The sequence below is a fragment of the Numenius arquata genome, chromosome 3 (genome assembly GCF_964106895.1).
Source record: "Numenius arquata chromosome 3, bNumArq3.hap1.1, whole genome shotgun sequence".
NCBI lineage: Eukaryota > Metazoa > Chordata > Aves > Charadriiformes > Scolopacidae > Numenius > Numenius arquata.
Genome location: NC_133578.1, coordinates 30,627,988 through 30,647,930, shown reverse-complemented (window position 1 = coordinate 30,647,930; position 19,943 = coordinate 30,627,988). Strand labels below are relative to the sequence as shown.

Below are 19,943 nucleotides of genomic sequence, written 5' to 3'. Positions count from 1 at the left end.
TATGATTTCTTCTTTCAAACACTAACAAAAATATAGTTTGATCCTCCCCCAATACCCAATGCAACATTTCTATTTCAGCGTTACATTACACCGCACAATCATTTTTCCATTGGGAACAACTATTTTTCATATTTTATGAATGTAATGTTTAATTCTTCTACCACACATCCACTGGGAATTGCGGTTTGAGCTGCAATTACTTCATTTTTTTCAATGGTCTGAATTCTGTTCCTTTAAGAGCCTTCCCCTTTGTTAAGCTTCACTGATCTGCCTAATGATGGATTTAAAGCAGGCCATATAAATCTAGCCATGAATACCTGTTTCTTAATTACTGAAGACATTAGGAGTAGGACAGAAGTCTTTACTGTGGGATGGTATAAACATGGAAAGAGGAATACCTATGTTGCAAAGTACATTGAGGACAGCAGCGCTCCCGGTTTTCACTTAATAACAGCAATATGAAAACACAAGTAACCCTCAGCTTGGTTGATCTCTGCTCCCCCCTCCCTCCCTTTTTTGGAAACAAAGAGTCTGTAGCTCCAGATTCAGTTCCAGAAGCATTTATAAAGAGATGATACTCAATCTGTGAGTTATGTCCGAAAAGAAAACTTCTTCTGACAGCTTGTCCCATAAACTACATTTCAGAAGCCTCATTTCCTAGTATTATTACTAATTCTAAAGCTTTTCTAGCTTTTCTAACTATGTTTTTTTCAGATTTTTCAAGAACTAAAACCAGACCCTGCTGACATCTCTTAGTTCCCATATACAATGGCTGTTTACTTTGCTTCATCTAATCTACACAGACATCCAACAGCATACTCCCAATTGAAAATCCTGATCACAGTTTTCTGGTAAAGGATGTTTGAAGACAAAAGAAAAGAGCATGTCCAAACATTTCAGATGGACTATAAGAGAGAGAACTTCTGATCTATATGTTATATTTCACATAATGGAAGTCCAGATTTAAAAATCTCAACACATATCCCTCAAAAAAAAACCAAACCCAAAAACAACTCAACCTTTTTTCCCTCAAAAAAGAATAAATTAGTAAAATCCCTGTTACAATATAGCTAGGCTTTCTGGGACAACTCCCTTAACCCTAGCTGAATTTGTTTGGCTACATCTACAAATATATTCTGGTTGTCAACTGTGATCAACTTTACTTATTACTATGCCTCCGTTAACAGATGTATGATTTTATAGCAGTTGGTTCACTCAAAGCATATGCAACTTTTACCTACAAGGATACTCTGCCACCCAGAAGGCTCTCAACACATTGTACATACAGGACCTTCCCATTCAACAAAGCCCAGTTCTCTCCAGAACAAAACTCCAGTTATTTCAAGTCTAGATCTGGCTTTTCCTATGTTTCGTCCTATTTAGCTTCGAAGCATCAGACTGCACACCCTTTTAGGTAGGGTGGGACTCTGCAAATACATATAAGGAAATGTGTGAAAGACAAGAAATATTTCCAAAAGCTTTTTGGTTTAACTAGTTAAAAGAAAGTTTAGAAGACATCTTAGCCTCAAAAGTTCCTCATTTTTTTGTAGAAGACTCCTCAGATGCATACCAAAAAATGAATTTCTTGTGATAACTGTAGGGAAATCACCATAATCTTAAAACCTGTTTTGTTCAAGTAGTGTTGTCTACCAAACCAGCATGTCACCATACTGACAATTAGCATTGCTTATATTCTATTACAAAGCAGAGATGTTTAAATGAAAAGAGAAAAATTGCCTCCAGTATAGTCTTAGGAATACCTTAATCAAGGTCTCTTTTAGCCTTTGGGAGCTGGATCATATTTATTTCTCCTTAGCTAGGATAGATCCTTCCACAGAACAGTGACTCAGAGTGGGAAAGAAGTAAATGAAAGCAAGTCACCCTGTTGCTGTCAAAGGAAGAATATTCTAAAATCTTCTACTGAACAGTTATTTCATTTTTAAATACACCCCTGAAAATCATCCTGCAAACACAGACAAAGAACATTTCTGGAGAGACTAAAATACTTCCAGTTCTACTAAATACTAACCAATATTGTTACCCCTTTAAAATACTCGTGAGATTAATTTTTTTTTCCTCCATGGAGCCTTGTAGCTTCTGGTATCACTACTGCTTCTGTAGAGAACCGATGTGGGATTAACTTGAGTGTATTTAGAAGTTTTAGACACACTCTTTTTCTTTAATGTTGACCTCAGATTTCAGAAAATACCTGGGAAAGCTACTGAATGCTGATTGCTTGCCTTTTTGGGTGAAATCCTCAGGCATAGCTATCCAAGAGCTGCTAGGTTAATAATAATCACAGTTAGTAATCCTTCCATACATTGTTGCCTTTTTAAGCTACAGAGTTTATGCTCACACTGACAGAAGCATCATTTCAACATGAAAATCTGTCCAAGTTCTTAACAAACACCGCTCACCTCATTCATATAGTAGCTGTTTCATATTTTCACACAACCAAAGGAAAGCCGCTTCCAACTCTGAAGCCTCGTTTCAGCAGCTGTCAGCAATAGATGAATAAGTCCTTAGCAGAAGAGAGTAAGAATAATATCTTGCTTCTGTGCAGTTCTTTAGAAAAAGACCTCCTGAATTGCTTGCTTAAGGACAAAGGTCAGAGTTCAAACAAACTTATAACTACTACTGTGCCTTCATTTCCTGAGACTTCTATATACATAGACTGTAAGTCCAGAGCTCAGGGTCTCCTCATCCCAGGGATCTAAATAAACTAGATGGAAGTTCTTACTAAAAGGCTTACTTGACTAATCTCCCAGCCGGTGTAAGGTCCTTCCCATTCACATGTATTGCACGCAATTACAGATGCTTGTTAATAGAAGGCATTTCTCTTTGCCTGCTGTTAGGGACAGAACTGGATACCTGTGCTGAGTGTGCCAGAATTCACAGCCAAAAGGAGTCTGTCACCTCATGTCTACAAACATCAGTCATGCCAAATTTGGGCTACAGAGCTTACTTGCTTAAGCAGTAGAATATGAAATGCCTTTAGCCTATTTGTCAGACACACCGGAAGGTCTTATTGATAGAAGGCTAGAGTTGCAAGGGAACCCAAGCCCTGTGTTTAATACAGTTCTCAGAATTGTCTTTAAATGGACAATTTTGGATGTTGCCAAGCCTCTAAAGGGGACAACGCCAGAGAACCTGACATTCAGAACAGCAACCCTCCTGCTGTTATAAGCTTCTTTGGTTAAGATACTCAACACGGTTATTGAGCATTTTTAACATGGAAAACTACTCGTACCTTTATCAAAATTAATGCTTTGGCATACTGAAGACTGGGAATTAGCTTGAGTGCAGGGAACACTGAGGAAGCTTTTGTTGCAAATAAGTCACTATAAATCAGCAAAGTCAGCAGGCAAAAAATGGTAATAAGAGACATTCACCATCTCCCAAATTATATGCTCTATTCAGGACTTTTTTGTTCTGCATTAAATAAACTTAATTAGGCTAGTCTCATCACTGAAGTCTGTCAGATTCTTTTTCTAGTCAGTGTAAAAAAACCATCTTGCTTTTTGTATACTTTGAGACTTGAGAGTATTTTTCATTAAAAGAGCAACTCTAAATATTAGGGGAATAAATTGACACATTTTAAGCAAAGGTTGAGAGGTATCCTTTGAAACCATATACGCTTATCTTGACCAAAGAACCACTTATTGCAAGTCTGAGGTAGTACAGGTTAAAAACCAAGACTGAATAAATTTCATGTTCATGTAAGGCATTCTGGGACATTTAGATAATCACTCCTGCATATGTAAGGTTGCTGATGGAACAAATTATGCTATTACTCTTTGTAATCAGATATATTCAGCGCTGATTCATTCTGCTCCTGCTGAAACAAAAGCTTACAGCTCCAGTGGTGGTGCCAGTATCTTATTTACATGGGGATAAATGCCACTAAGGCGCCACTTCCTAAAAGAGCAGCGCATTCCAAGAGGAACACTTGGGTGCAGAGCACTGTAGTCACATGAGGCAGCCAGCTTCACTTCCAGCTGTTTACTGCCAACAGTTTGGGCTTACTAAAAAAAAAATAAAACCAAAATCCAAACAACAGCAAGACATTGATACTAAATCAACTTAAAAGTACATGGCTAAGCAGTTCAAGGAAAGGATTTGTTTTACAGTCCTGTATCAGTTACATATCTTTCCTCTATGTTATCTCTCACCAGACCAGAACAGGTAGTTCCCTAAACTGCTTCTAACAGGTGCAGTTACAAAGTGAACCTACTTTTGGCAAAATAAGTCAATAACATATAGCACCAGGCTTCAAGTCCTAATACTTGGTGAGGAAAAAATTCTCTTTTGAGCCCCTACTCCCCATTCATACATCTCTCTAATATTTAGCTAGTGGGAATTAAACAGGTAACACAAGTTTAATTAGCTTTGCTGTAGCTATAAAAAGAAACTAAATTTCACAGTTGCATGACGGAAATACACCTGTGCAGTACAATGGTTTCAGTACAGCGCATATTTTCTTACCTGCAAACACCGCAGAATACACCATGTTCAGCTCATGCAAAATTTCCGGAGGGAAAGAGTATTTGCTGGATGTTAGTAGAGCAAGTAACCTCACTGCCTGAGCTAATCTATGCACATCCTCTCCTTTCTAATCCGCAGAAACCTAACCTTAGAACTACTCATTATCAGGGAGAAGAGAACAAATCCCCTTAACCCTTTTCTTGCATGAAAAGCCTACTTTAAGTTGTCTCTCACTTAAGTAGTTTTTTATTCTCAGCAACTTTCCCAGTCCGTAGGGCACTCATCTCTCTTAGGGTCTGTCTTCAGCTACCATCCCTACAATTCCAATGAGAATCTATAATTCCGCAACATTGATCTTCTATTGCTGGTTACAGGATTTCTGCTGCAGCACAAGAAATATCCAGCTTTCAATTTCAGGAAAAAAAAGAGGCAAAGAAGATGAGAAAAAAGTAATTACCATGAAGCAATACAGACCGAGAACTCCTGCAGGTTGACTCATTTCTTTGTTAGCTACAGAAATCAAAGCTGGTCTGTACTGATTTCCTAATGCATCACAGCCCACGTAGGCTGTAAAGTGGAATCTGTGTCAGAAGCACATTTAATCCTAGGATTCTCTTCAGCTAATAACCAGGCTATATATCAGAAAGACCAAAAATAATCCAGGCCAGGCTGCCTGCTTCCATTAATCAGCAAGCTAAATTCATATGCTATATCACTACTTTTTATAAGAAGTTGTGTGTGTGTGTATATATAAAAGTACATAAAGGCAGATACAGTCTTTGGGTTTTAGTTCTCAACTTTGCATCATTCAGTGAACAAAAAGTGAAACTTTTGAAGTTACTACACGTTTGTTAGATACACCTCCTCCTTAAAAGGAAGAAAGATTGTAGAAAAACTTACCATCTCTAGTGACATTCTCAGTTTAAGGCACAGAATCAGTGTGGGAGTAAGGTCACATGAAACAAAGCTTTTTGCATGTCAAAGCTGAGTGAAACCGTTCCTTTATTCCAAAACATCTGAAGACAACAAACACTGTCCCTGAACAGTTACAGCAGAAAAAAAAAATATATTAAAAAAACCAAACCTGTTTTTATTGATTACAGTCCTACAAAAGGTGAAATAAGTCCTGAATTCAGATCTTTTCAGATTAAAATTATTGCCATTGCTTTACTTAACTGTTCAACATAGCTCCTTTTCAAAGAACAGTTCTGCTCCTACAGTTTCAGTTAAACATTTTTTGTACATTGAGTTCTAAGAGGTGGTTGCATGGAAAGACTGCATCGAGCACAAAAGATCAAGCGTTCAAGTGTTGGAAGTGTCAAAAAGATTAAGTGTTTGAATGTTGGAAGTTCTGAGTGTTGGAATAGGGGGATACAGGCTCTTCAGGAAGGACAGGCAGGGGAGAGCAGGAGGGGGTGTCACCCTCTATGTCAATGACCAGCTGGAGTGCATGGAGCTCCACCTGGGCACAGATGAGGAACCAACTAAGAACATATGGGTCAGGATTAAAGGGAGGGCAAGGGACAGGTGATGTTACAGTGGGGGTCTGCTACAGGCCACCCAACCAGGAAGACCAAACGAATGAGGCCCACTATAGACAGATAGGAGCAGCCTCACATTCACAAGCCCTGGTCCTCATGTTGGAGGAACACAGGAGGCATAAGCAATCAGGAGGTTTCTGGAATGCATTGATGACAACTTTCTTCTCCAAGTGATAGAGGAGCCAACAAGGAGAGGTACCATGCTGGACCTTGTTCTCACCAACAAGGACAGGCTGGTGGGGAACATGAAGCTCAAGGGCAGCTTTGCCTGCAGTGACCATGAGATGGTGGTGTTCAAGATCCTTAGGGCAGCGAGGAGGGTGCACAGCAAGCTCACTACCCTGGACTTCAGGAATCTGCTTGGCTGAGAACCATGGGATAAAGCCCTGGAGGGAAGAGGGGCCCAAGAAAGCTGGTTAATGTTCAGGCATCATGTCCTCCAAGCTCAGGAGCAATGCGTCCCAACAAAGAGGAAGTTAGGCAAAATCACCAGGAGGCCCGCATGGATGAACAAGTCGCTCCTGGACAAACTCAAACAGAAAAAGGAAGCCCACAGAGGGTGGAAGTGCAGACAGGTTGCCTGGGAGGAATACAGAGAAATTGTCCAAGCAACCAGGGATCAGGTTAGGAAAGCTAAAGTGGAGATAAAGTTAAATCTGGCCAGGAACATCAAGGGCAACACGAAAAAAGCTTCTACAGGTACATCAGTGATAAAAGGAAGACTAGGGAAAATGTGGGCCCTCTCCAGAAGGAAACGGGAGACCTGGTCACCTGGGACATGGAGAAGGATGAGGTACCCAATGGCTTTTTTGCCCCAGTCTTCACTGGCAAGTGCTCTAGCCACACTGCCCAAGTCACAGAAGGCAAAGGCAGGGACTGGGACAACAAAGAACCACCCACTGTAGACCAAGTTCAAGGAACCTGAGGAACCTGAAGGTGCACAAGTCCATGGGATCTAATGAGATTCATCCACAGGTCCTGAGGGAACTGGTGGCTGAACTTGCTAAGCCACTATCCATCATATTTAAGAAGCTGTGGCAGTCTGGTGAAGTTCCTGCCAACTGGTAAAGGGGAAACATAACGTCCATTTTTAAAAAGAGAGAAAGGAAAGACCCAGGGACTACAAGCCAGTCAGTCTCACCTCTGTGCCTGGCAAGATCATGGAGCAGATCCTCCTGGAAACTCTGCTAAGGCACGTGGTAAATAAGGAGGTGATCGATGACAGCCAACATGGCTTCACTAAGGGCAAGTCATGCCTGACAAATTTGGTAGCCTTCTATGATGGGGTTACAACATTAGTGGAACACAGAAGAGCAACTGACATCATCTGCCTGGACTTCTGCAAAGCATTGGACACTGAACCACGTGCCATCCTTGTCTCTAAATTGGAGAGGCATGGATTTGATGGATGGACCGCTTAGTGGATAAGGAACTGGCTGGATGGCCACTCTCAAAGAGTTGCGGTCAACAGCTCTATGTCCATGGGGAAACCAGTGATGAGTGGCATTCCTCAGGGGTCAGTACTGTGACCAGTGCTGTTTTAACATCATTGCTGGTGACACGGACAGTGGGACTGAGTGCACCCTCAGCAAGTTTTCCAATAACATCAAGCTGTGTGATGCAGTCGACACGCTAGAGGGAAGGGATACCATCCAGAAGGACCTGGCTACAGGCTCAAGAGGTGGGCTTGTGTGAAGGTCAAGAAGGCCAAGTACAAGGTCCTGCACATGGGTCAGGGCAATTCCAAACACAAATGCAGGCTGGGTCGAGAATGGATTGAGAGCAGCCCTGAGGAGAAGAACTTGGGGACATGGGTTGATGGAAAGCTCAACACGAGCCAGCAATGTGCGCTGGCAGCCCAGAAGGCCAACTGTATCCTGGGCTGCATCAAAAGAAGCGTGCCCAGCAGGTTGAGGGAGGTGATTCTGCTCCTCTACTCTGCTCTGGTGAGACCTCACCTGGAGTACTGCATCCAGCTCTGGAGTCCTCAGCACAGAAAAGACATGGACCTGTTGGAGTGAGTTCAGAGGAGGGCAACAAAGATGATCAGAGGGCTGGAGCACCTCTCCTATGAAGACAGGGTTATAACTCCTGAAATTATTCAGTGTAATCGAAAAATAAGATTAAGCTAACAAAAAATCGTTTGCAAACATGAAGCCTATTATCTCTATTTTCTATTATCTCTATAGTCTACTGCAAGTGTAACAAGTATAACAATAGTTTTAAACATCATGTTACCAGAATTACTCTTTCCCCTTCTCTGATAAAACTAAAATAATTTCAGAAAGACCAATCTTTTTCACTTTATTATGAAAATTGCTACATTACAGTCACTGTTTAAAACAGTATTTTGACATATGGTTTCTTTCCATTTAGGTGCCAATACACAAGCTATGATTACTGTTTCAAAAATAGGATTAGCATTATCTATGGTAGTTGACACAATTTAAGCCATTATAACATTCTATAGTCTAGTCCTCCCTCCCCCTTTTTTTGAGTCAGCCATGGTAAAGAACAGCACCCTACAATACCCAAATTATCCATGAGTGTTATTGATATAAATAAAGTTAACCATAAACCACAGAACACCACACACACGCACACACGAAAATCCCCCAGGGAAATTACTTGTTCTCTACATGATCAAAAATGCAACAAGGTTAGCATTTTTCACTCGGACACATCAGTTAACAGGCAAAGTTTCAAACCTGATCCATTGTCAGCTTGTTCAAGAGCACATTCCCATTCTCCTGTCACATGGGCTTCCAAAGAACGAGTCTGTCCTCAGACCTCAGGGTAACGCAACTGAACACTGCAGATTTTGAGTATTTTATTCAGTGCCAAAATTCAAAGTGGTCAGTGCCTTTTATTTATTTCATAAACAGAAAGAATGTTGAATGTCTTTATATTTATAATTCCAGTAAACAGGGAAGCCCATAACAGTGTGATTATTTCCACATCATCACATTAATACTGCATTCAGCAATCCTGTTCAACAAAGAGGCCTCAAAACCTTTACAGCCAAACACACTATAGGTTACCCATTATAAATAATAATAACGTATTTCTATTTTTTAAATAAACAAACATAATAGCTTAATTCAGGAAGACTGAATGGTTCTGTGGTGCAATTCATTCTCTTTAAACGACTCTGTTGACAAACCAGGAATAATAAAAACAAACCCACTGCTTTAGAAGCCATGCGGTCCAGACTTTCACATGTACTCTATGTAGATGCCATGCCTTTTTGCAGCATTTTTAACTGAAAAGTAGTAAATAATTTTTCTTTTAGAATAGGAAATTATTTCTTCTTGGCGAGTACTTGACAAACCAAGTCTTTTGCTTCATCACCACTTCATAGATAGCTTCTGGCTGCAGTTTTCCAATCTTAAAACTTGAAGTTCAGAAGAAACAACTGAATAGTTTAATCTGTAACAACAGAACTGTAATAGAGTATTTTCTAAGTGCCATTTCAGGGAAGAAAGTGGGTTTTAGTGAAGTTCCACTGAGAAGATTATCCAACAGAGCCAGGTTGTAAATGATGGTCTAGGTAAGCTTTTCATGTTGAATCTGGTAGTAACATGCCTGAATTAAAACAAAGTTCAGTTTAGCACACATACCAGTTCTCAGCAAGCTGATAAAGCATCATACACAGCTATTATTTTTCTTCTATCCAAGAAAACAAGACTAGGCTTTCTACAAGCAGTGATGATACAGTGACACTCAACACATGAGAATCTTCTGATATGTAAACTAGAAGAAATGACAACAGGAGATTTTAAGTTACAAATTATGTCCAACTCTTAATGAAGTAAGACAGGGTGATGTGGGACTCTGAATACTTCCAGAGCTCCCAGCTTGGCCAAGATAAAGATTTGTGAGTGAAAAAAAATGTACTTTCTTTGCCCTTAGACAAGAGGACCCAAAAGAGAAAATATTTTCTTACAGGACAAGGATGCAGGGATTAAGCGTTTCAAAAGCACTCACACTGAAAAGCAAAGGTTTCTGTAATCTGGATAAATAACCTGGCCTGCTGCTTGATAGCTATTCACTCCTTAATGCTGGTTCAAATACACATTGGGTCAGCCATGACCAGAAACTTAATACGTCTCATACAACACTGCGCTCATGGAAAAGAGGACTACTACTACTACATGGATTCTTTGATAAATTTTAACCAACTTAAACCTTCCCTTTTTGCAGCACTATAAAAATAACAGGTATGAAAAAACCTCTGCACCCCACTGTTTCCAGTTTGCACAGACAGAAAATATGATCATGTTCACCTAGCAGCTCAGCTTAAGATTTTTATTTAAATTTCAGGTTAACAGCCACCCTCCAAAACAACTCCACAAGAAAGCTCCACACAGCTGAATTGTCACAAGACCCACTTTTTTGAACAGCTTTGAGGTGCTAAAACAACCTATTTCCACTATGGAGGTCCTAGTGTACAATAGGATATTCATCAAAACAGATTCTCTCCCTTTTTCTGTACTTAAAAAGAGAATACTACTAAATAGAATGTGGGGAGTGACACAGTAAAAAGACTTTTTTTTTTCAAAATTGAATTCCTGAAGCATCTTGATGTAATTAGACTTAAACATTATTGGAATGGCTAATCTCCAAAGCAGCATTTCATTCCAATTTTTATAAAGGAAATAATGTTTGTTATGTTGCAGGGGAATGACAAGCTACCGGTGAGCATTCACAACAGTCAACAGCAACCAGTATTACCTTTGAATAAATACATTTGCACATCACACCATTTTATTAGCAGCACCTTAGGTTATCCTAAGCTCTAAGTTTCCTTGCTCACCCTAGCTAGAAACTTCAATAAAAATGTCAAAGAAGTTAAAAACTAATGTTCATACAATTGTCCTAACCTGAGCATCATTACTCAAAGCTGATTAATTTCCAGAGAAAGCTTTTAATAGCCCTGAAAAAAATTTCATACCTTCAAGGTAGTGAACATGATGCCTTGCTCCCCATGCTGCAGATAAGGATCCATCAGGTCCTCGATTAAGTGCACCTCAGACCCCAAATTCCTTATCCTGTCACATGGAGGAGAGAAAGAGAATAGGTGCAAAAGATACCATTATAATGTTTTTACTTTTTGTACATAGTGTTATGCAAAACCCATGCTTTTCCCTAACCTCATTCTGAGGTCACAGCAATTTCACAATTAACTATTCAAAATTTTTTAAGGCCAAAGCAAACACGCAAAACAAAAAATTTAGTAAGTTACTAAAAGCTAGCAAGTAGTCCTATAAGGAGAAGTAGAAGCGCTTAATACAGGTAAAAGTACTCATGCTGCCTAAGCTCAGCTTATGATTAATGCCACTCTTTGGTGCCTACCTGGCTCGTAGCACCACATAGAGAAAAACAGGAAATAAGTCATCCATGGACCACAGAAAATCTTCCTGAAGAGTCTCAAGAACATTCTGAGAGATCTCTTCAAAAGTCTGCTGGATCACCTTCAACTTGTCAGCTGGGGTAAACGTAGTGCTGTTTGGAGAGCAAAACAGGATAACAATAAGAAGTTCCATATCTGCATCTAAATCAGGAAGGCAATTTGCTAGTTGGCATGTCCCCTTGCCCATGACCATTCACACCTCAACAGCCATGGCTGCCAAGACTGCATAGTAACCCAGGCTATAATTACTGGATCAAGGTACACTACCGCAAGTGAGAGTGTCTTCACAGTTTTAAGATGTTTTAACATGGTAAAGGGGGGAAAATTCACTTCTAAAACCCTGTTAACTTCTACTTAGATTCCTACTGCAGAATTCCTTATTTCAGCTAACAGACCCAGAAAAGCTCCCCATACACAGGTCATTTTCCCGTCACTGTTTAGAAATTCACATGTATATTTGATTAGCCATCCTCATGCTTTTGATTCTTAATGGTCTCCTATGGGCACATCTTTGTCACATTTATGAGGCTATACTTCATTCCTCATTGGGAGAATTTGCTAACATTTTTAGTAGGAACTCTGAAACTTCTTGGTGACCTCTTACAAAGAAGAACAAAGAAAAGGTGACAGGTAAAGGATCACAACTGAGTAAACTAGATACTACTACAGCAGGAACAGTAAAACACTCTTAAGACAGATTTCAGAGAATTACCTGATTTGCTGTAAACATTCAACCGCAGAGGCAAAGCAGGCATCTTTTGTATTTGATGATACCTGTGTAATCATAAGAAGATTTATCATGCAGGTTTAACAACTCCACTACTCAGCAGCAGCAGCAAAGCAGTGTATCATGCAACACTGGCATAAAAGACTTTTTCCAGTTTTTCAGTGCAAAGGGATAGGTGCCTAGACGCTAAAGTCGTCCAGGAAATCTGCCTATGTATGATTTGTATGAGTTTCATTTAAAATTCAGAAAAGCCTGTACTGAATTCCTTGGTATGTTATGAGAATCAGTGACGGTCTTGGCTATCCTCCAGGTCAAGTAAGGCTGAGAAACATTAAATCTTAACGGTTAACAATCAAGATTGAAACGGTTAAAACCTAGAAAAGTCATCATAGTGAATAATCAGAGACTCAGGTTCAGAGCAAACAGAAAAGAACAAATATAAATGTTAGCTCTTAATACACAACTGAGCCTAAGTCATTCTGAATGGAACAGGTAGAGAATGGATCAATCCACAGAAGTGAGGAAACTGGACAGAGAAGAGAAGCAGATAAACATGACGTCTTGGCTAAAAACATCCTGTTTAATTGAAGGAATTACCCAGAAAATAAGATAAATGGCTGCAGAGAGCATAATATACTGCATAATTCAGAGAAGACATACGCCACATAGTACTTCACAGTGGAGGGGCTCTACGCTATAACAAAAAAAACCCAGTCAGATGTGTGAAGGATTCAGACAGCTGATAAGAATTTTGCCCAGTACCTGGAAATACAGCAGATCTTAAGTAACTCAAGAAACAGGTTACTGCTGGATTTTGTAACATTTAAAGTCTGAGTGAAGGTTTGCATCATATGAATCATTTCAATCTTCAACTTCATGATTTGGGAAAAGGGGGACTTGTCTTGCTAGGAACTCATGGCCCCACGGGTGGGGTTCAGCAGCAGCTTTGGTTATTACAAACTTGTAACACTCAATCTCCATGAAAGAATATCAGCTCGTCCCTGTGCAGCAACTACTGTGATGAAGCCCACGCTTCTCATTACTACAGACTTTGCACAAGCCACAGTTATAAGCAGGGAAGAGGTGATCTGAAGGCAGGAGTATCTAAATGACTAAGAAATTGAAAACTTCAAAAAAGTATACTAATTTATAAACAGACATGATTTAAAGTATACTGAAAACATTCAAATTGTTCAAAGTTATGATTATTAAACCACTCTTACCAGAGCACAGAGATTGAGTAATACACTATTACCATTTAAGACCAGTATTCACCCACTTTCAGCAAGATAATGATTAAGAATAAAAACTATACAATTCTTCTCCTAATCAGAAAGTATACAATGGTATAAGTCTTTTAAGCAGTCAGTTTGAAATTTTCCTTGGTAGACTTTTATTCTCACACTGTCATAACTGGAGACCAAGCAGATGTCTTCCTGAATTAGAGTTCATTACAGAGTAAGACAGTAAGTGACAAAGCTGAACTGACAGCTATTGTAAGAAATCACTAATGTAGCTTTTAAGTAGCAGACAAATTTTAAAGAAACAAGATAGCACAACATCTCTTCAGCAAAAACCCTGGTCAAAAATTCTTTAACCGCTTCTTTATGATTTCTGCTTCTTGCAAGAAGCACTGGGCAAAGCATACTGTAAGTGAAGGCCCAACAAACATACCTTTCTATTCTCTCCAAGGATGGATACAGTTCCTGGCCAAAATTTCCTGCAAGAAACCCAACGTAGTCTATTGAGAGATCATAGTCTTCGCTTCACTTCCATAAGGTGAGAAATGCTTTATTCATGTTCTGAGATACAGCAGCTTTTTCTACAGGATCAACTACATTTACCAAAAATAGCTGGAAAATAGCCTAATTTGAAATGCCTTACTCTGGTTTTTGCAGTGATGCCAATCTTTTTTTCCTCTGCCCTCCTCCCCCTTTTTGGAAGAGGAAGGTTGTGATTCACTCGCTCAACCATACGAACTAGCTTGAAGATATGTTTAGATGCATTTTAATCAAAGAAAAGCACTTTAGACAATAGGGTTTTTTTAGATGCTTTATCTATTTACATGCCAATCTTTTTCTAAGTTCTGTTTTATCATTAAAGCATACTCACGCTTGCACTCCAAGAAAACTTAGAAGAGCCATATCAGTTTGTTTGTTCAGACGTAAAACACATTCCCAGTAAATATCTTCCTCACGCTCATTGTCTAAGGCATACAACATAAATAGAGGAGGATAGAGTCGTGGCAGTAACACGGGGAGCAGCAAGCCAAAACTGGTTACCACGTAGCTATTTAGAAAAAAAAAAAAAAAAGAGGGGGTGGTTTGAAGAGGAAGATGTTAAGGCATTTTAAAAACCCAACTGTCTACAAAAATTGAGTAAAAAAAAAAAAAAGAAGTCATTAAAACAATGATTGGAACTTGATTGAATGGAATTTTCATTTAGTATGAGCCTATTCTATGAGGGATAAGAATAATAAAATAAGTACAAATCCATCAAATTGTATCTGTGCTCAGAAATATTTAGGAGTAATCTTCCTTTACAATCCACAGAGGTGGGTTTGAGGCAGGGGCAGTGGCTGTGGTGCAGGCTTTTTGTGGTCTATGTATTTTAGACAGAACATTAGCCTTTCTTCCTTGTACAATGTAAAAGCTGAATACTGTACTATATTATAGTTCAAGTTTTACTTGTATCTTCATGCTAATCATTTAGCCCTCACTCTGAGCTACTCTGCTGACAGCTGAACTTTATCTTCAAAGCACAAGCTAGAAAATAGGCTAAAACCCATGAAGTTATTCGACTGAGCTCCACACACTCCAGGCTTCATAAAATCAGCAGTTGCTTGGCATCAAGCTGTAATCCTAATAGGGAAAGCTGAACTCAAGGTGCCTCCTAATACCATCTGCACAGGTCACTGGAGCCTGCCTCAGAAGGCTCTCTCCACTGATCCCTCCCTCTTCCTTGTTTTGACCACACTCGAACACGATGGACTTGAGGGTGAGCTCCATGTGACTGGCTATTTGTGATGCAGTGTATGTGCGCTGGACCTGCATTACCCCTGTGCTCATAACCCAAACAGTTTTCTGAAGCCCAGGCCCAAGCCTGAACTTGTTTACCCACAACAGACAAAAGCAAGTTTGAGCTTAAGTAAAGAATCATTACATGGCACAGGGATGAAATGCTTATTGCAACCACCATGTAGAAGCTTGCTTACCAGAATCTGTCATCAGAACCAAAGGTAAAAAAAAAATCTGCTTATATCCACCAGTTAAGCATATGCTTATCTTTCATACCCCACCTAAGAAAAAAAACTGTGAACAGAAATACAATGAAGCCTTCCTTAGTTCAGTTTTTTCCCTTTATGTACCCTGGCTCAGGAGACTCTGATCTGGAGTCACATTTCCCACTGCAAAATGATCGCCTTCCCTTTGTCTCAGTTGCTAGACATGGAATTGTGCTGCCCTCTTCCGGAAGATCAGGAAACAGGAACCTAAATGGCAATACACATAATAACGTATGATTTCATTTTACACAGTTTTTACAATCCACAGCATTAGAAGGCAAGATTGGAGAGGAAAGAAAAGTCAGCTGAAATAATATATGGTGGACTAAGACAGCATAGCTAACAGAAGTACAGTACCATCTACCTGGAAGAAAACTTACAAAGGCCAACCCCTCCAATGCCAAAGATACCTTTCCTACCTTTACCACTTCCCTCCAGGCAATGCTTCTAACGGTTAATAATTTGAAGTTTTTCTACTTTCAGATTGGCAGGACTCAAAGCTGTAATTGCTCCCAAGAATCTAAGCAAATACTTCATAGGAAAATTGCTCATCCATGTTGGTAAGAACTTCAGTGGAATACACTGCAAGTCCCTGTCATGACCATTCTTCTATATCCTTTGTACACCAGCTTTTCACAGTGTGGATACCCAGAGATACCAAATTGGAAATCCACATTGAAGGTGAGCTTCCTACAGCCATATTTTAAAATACAACCTAAGATGTAATACACTGTGGTGAAGATTTTAATTTTTCTATTTTGACAGAATATTCAAGACTCCTTAAAAAGGTTAAGGAAATAAAAGCAATCCCCGAAACAGAGTAAAGATACTGGCAAACTTGAACTGCATAAATACTTGACGTTTTCAGTAGATGAGACATCTTTCATTAATCCAGCAGTAGGTTGACTTGAAAATTAGAGTCTCATTACCTAACCAACTGGAAGATGCGTTTGAGGTAGGACTTTATTTCTCTTACAGCCTCCTGCAGTAACCGTCGATTAGCTCCTACTCCAACATAGGTCATTCTGTAGACAGCTACTAGTGTTTCCACCAGCTTGCCCAACGGATGGAGAGGAGTATCACAAGCCTGAAATGAAAGAGATTAACTGGCCAGTCAGATAGGTCAATACCAGACACAAAAAAAAAAAAGGAATTCAAGAAAGATGGGTCAGAGATCCAACAAGAGGCTTTGAAAAAAAATATTACATATACAACAAAAAGTGAGCTATATTAACAAATTGCCATTTGGATTATAAAATTTATGTATTGGCTGAATACAGCTCAGAGAAGTCAATACAGCACAGGAACTTGTGCTCCTACTCAGACACGTCATCTGTCCAGTACTAGTAACATTAGTAAGCATTTCAAGATACTTTGCTGTGATCCAACGTATAAGAAATAAAACAGTAACTAAGCAGAAACTGACTTTAAGGCAGTATCCATTAGGTATATAATGATTTTAGTCTTAGCTGTGGATTTTAATTCAATAAATTAGGAAGTTATGAGCAAATATGAATGATTACAACATGGATTACAAGAGTGCAAATATGGAAGGAATTAAGGAAAGCTATTATAAAGTGAGGTTGATATCATGCCTTACCAACAAGCTATGTGGGCATTTGAAAGTCACAATACCTTTATCAAATATTTTTTTATATTTTCATATTTTTCCAGGGTGAAGGCACCAATGTGTTGTGGAATGAACTCCAAACTTTCCAGTGTCTGAGTATGTGAGCGGCTCAATAATTCTGGACTGCAGTTATAAAAAGGACAAAGACATTGTACAGATTATTTATTAGACATACAGTAGGAAAAAAACCTTGAAGCTAACAAATGAATTAATTCTAGACATCAGTATGTCCCCGAAAGGGCTTACAGTACAGAGTACTAAGAGTTCTGACTTTGTTTAGGATTTGTTGTTGTTTTATCTGAACTTTTACAGTTCGAGCTTCTATTCCAGAGTAGAGTGAGATTCCAGGTTATTTCTCAATACTTTCTTCATCTTGCTGACCACATTCTCCAGGAACCAACCTGTCTCTGTGTTGCCGTCGGTTGGTGGTCAGAGCCACCGCAATGTTGTCCCAAGCCTTCCATCTGTCCCCCTGGCCTGGGGTCTCACAACCAAGCTGGTTCCAGCATTCTTCAAATACTGCTTTCCATTTCTCATCGGGAGGCACTGCCAGGATCCCGAGTTTCCGCCTAATAAAATAACCCGTTAGTCAAAAATCAAACAACAGTCATGAAACAACAGATTCAGCTATAAAAACACTTATGGCTCTAGTATCTCATACTATTTTACCAAAAGCTGATATGCTTAATAGCCTCTACTGTGAATCAAGTTTATCACTAAGAACAAATATAGAACCTACTATTTTATCAATGCCTTGACTTTCAAAACCTTTTAAAAAGAACTTAGAAAAAGTTATACTTAAATTCTTTTTCCTTGCTAACATACAGTAATCCATGTAAAATATTATGATGTTAGAAGACAAAATGTTTTAAATACCTACATGTGGTAACAACTATGAACCTTATTACATTAGACAAGTCAGTCTTACCCTTTCTTGCAGTCTTCCAAGAAATGATTTGTTTAAACACAAAAAGAACTGGTCTGATTTCCAAGAAAATGGGACATACTGCACTTAACTGGGCTTATCTTCACCACTGGTATTCATTCAGAAGGCTCAGGACACATTCACATAGCAAAGACATAGTGCAAAAATGTCCCAAATATCTCACTCTCCTGGAATGTATAAATAGCATAGCTACACAGATAAATACCAAGACTGGCTATATAGCTTCTGCCCCTGAAGTAGTAACTACCTATGATGTTGCATTCCATGTTAGGGATGTGCTGGTAGAGAGTAAAACCAGCTCAGGCATATTTTCACTGACAGCCAATGCTCAGGGATCCTCTATAGGCAAACGGAAAACCAAGAACTGTTGTTCTCCCCATATATATATGGATATCTCAGACATATAACGAAATTTAGGGCTTTGAAAAGCTTTCATAAAGCAAATAGATGCTGTCAGGGTTAACAGTCCTATCTTGTTTTAAATCAAGTGTCAGAAACCATCAGACCATTCATTAATATTTTCCCACCACATCCGAGATGAGAACTAGCAACACTGATATTTCCCCATGCTTCCAGTTTCACAAAGCACAAAAAGTAGGCTCTAGGCCTTTTCACAAATTATACCAGAAGATTTTCAACTTCAAGGGAGCCTGAAAAGGGTAGATGAAACCCTTATTTCACAAGCAATCTTCACAAATATGTACATACATTTATTCATAGACTCCCTACTGGGGTAAAAAGCAGAGAGCTGCTAAGGTTGCAAGTGTTCAGTTCAGCAGGGAGGCCTGCTTAACTTTGCATCCTGTTGTAGGTGTCAGCACTGTCAAAAGAAATTACCAGCGAATGCTTCAGGAAGCATACTGAGAAGTATTCTAGGTAAAAACACTGGAGTTGTGTTTCCCATTTTAATCTGAAATTTGAGACCGTATGCTTCAAAGATATCGAATCCTGTACAATTACTACTATCATAAACCAGTATATAGTGCTACCAAATACGGAAATGTCACCAACTCTTTAAATTTACTTAAGTTTCTTCTACTCAAAGATATCTCAATTATGACTTAAGCATGGTTTTTTTCCCCAGAGATAAGTAAGCAAATTGACCCAGTGCATCTGCTGTAAATAGGGTTATATGGGTGCTTTTCAAAATCATCTTTGCTAAGGTATTAAAATGCTCTCTTTTGCAGTTCAGCAGATTTTTCTACTATTTTCTTATGCATTGTTTGGAAGAGGTGTGGTAAGCAGCTAATTCTGCCCAAAGGTACTCCCAATGGCATTATTAAATGACACATGAAATGAATTAACTTACCAATAACTGCCAGAAGGCAGGGAGGTCTGCAACTGACTTGATCACTCAAATGTAACTCAGTTTTTCTCAGTACCTCAAAAGTCATCAGCAGCTGAGAACTCAGGTTCTAACAGTCAGTTCAGATATAAGTAGAAAAATCCTGAGACTGTTACAGGACAGTAGCAACACGTTGGCTATTCTGCAATTTCATGCTGTTACTTGTGTATTCAAGTAGTAATTAAAGCAAGAACAGCTAAGAGAAGATTTTTATCTTTGTTTGTTTCCTCATCAGGAAGGAAGAGGAATTAAACAGGGAAAGTATTTTCAAATTCTCACCATTTCTTTGGAAAAAATATTTTAACTGGCCTTTGAAAAAAGACAATAGTTATGTTCCAAAGTACTACTGAAGCATTTGAGAAATTATTTCTTATTCAACACTCACAATGCTTTAGGTTTGTCCTTCTCATTCTCATACAAGCTAGGTTTGAAGTAGGTTCCTGTGATTTTTATCCCAGATCCCCACTCTCCACTGAAGAGACCTTCAATATAATCTCCATTTGGCAAGGTCAGTGTTCCCTTGAGAGAAGATAATAAAAAAATTTAACTGAAATCCATTGGGAACCAAATTAC

General features: G+C 39.1%; 1 protein-coding gene across 1 annotated transcript in view; it reads right to left on the bottom strand.

The window, feature by feature from the left end:
- Nucleotides 1–5,471: 5,471 nt before the first annotated feature.
- The window catches only part of ALS2 (alsin Rho guanine nucleotide exchange factor ALS2), a 39,657-nt gene continuing 25,185 nt past the window's right edge, over nucleotides 5,472–19,943 (bottom strand). The window contains exons 23-33 of the mRNA XM_074145570.1: nucleotides 19,756–19,889; nucleotides 17,481–17,648; nucleotides 17,085–17,202; nucleotides 16,379–16,536; nucleotides 15,534–15,656; nucleotides 14,279–14,455; nucleotides 13,841–13,886; nucleotides 12,152–12,213; nucleotides 11,382–11,531; nucleotides 10,981–11,077; nucleotides 5,472–9,611 (exon numbers count right to left, since the gene is read on the bottom strand). Of these exons, the coding sequence (XP_074001671.1) occupies nucleotides 9,573–9,611; nucleotides 10,981–11,077; nucleotides 11,382–11,531; nucleotides 12,152–12,213; nucleotides 13,841–13,886; nucleotides 14,279–14,455; nucleotides 15,534–15,656; nucleotides 16,379–16,536; nucleotides 17,085–17,202; nucleotides 17,481–17,648; nucleotides 19,756–19,889 (1,272 nt within the window). The 3' untranslated portion in view covers nucleotides 5,472–9,572. The remainder of the gene's footprint in view (nucleotides 9,612–10,980; nucleotides 11,078–11,381; nucleotides 11,532–12,151; nucleotides 12,214–13,840; nucleotides 13,887–14,278; nucleotides 14,456–15,533; nucleotides 15,657–16,378; nucleotides 16,537–17,084; nucleotides 17,203–17,480; nucleotides 17,649–19,755; nucleotides 19,890–19,943) is intronic.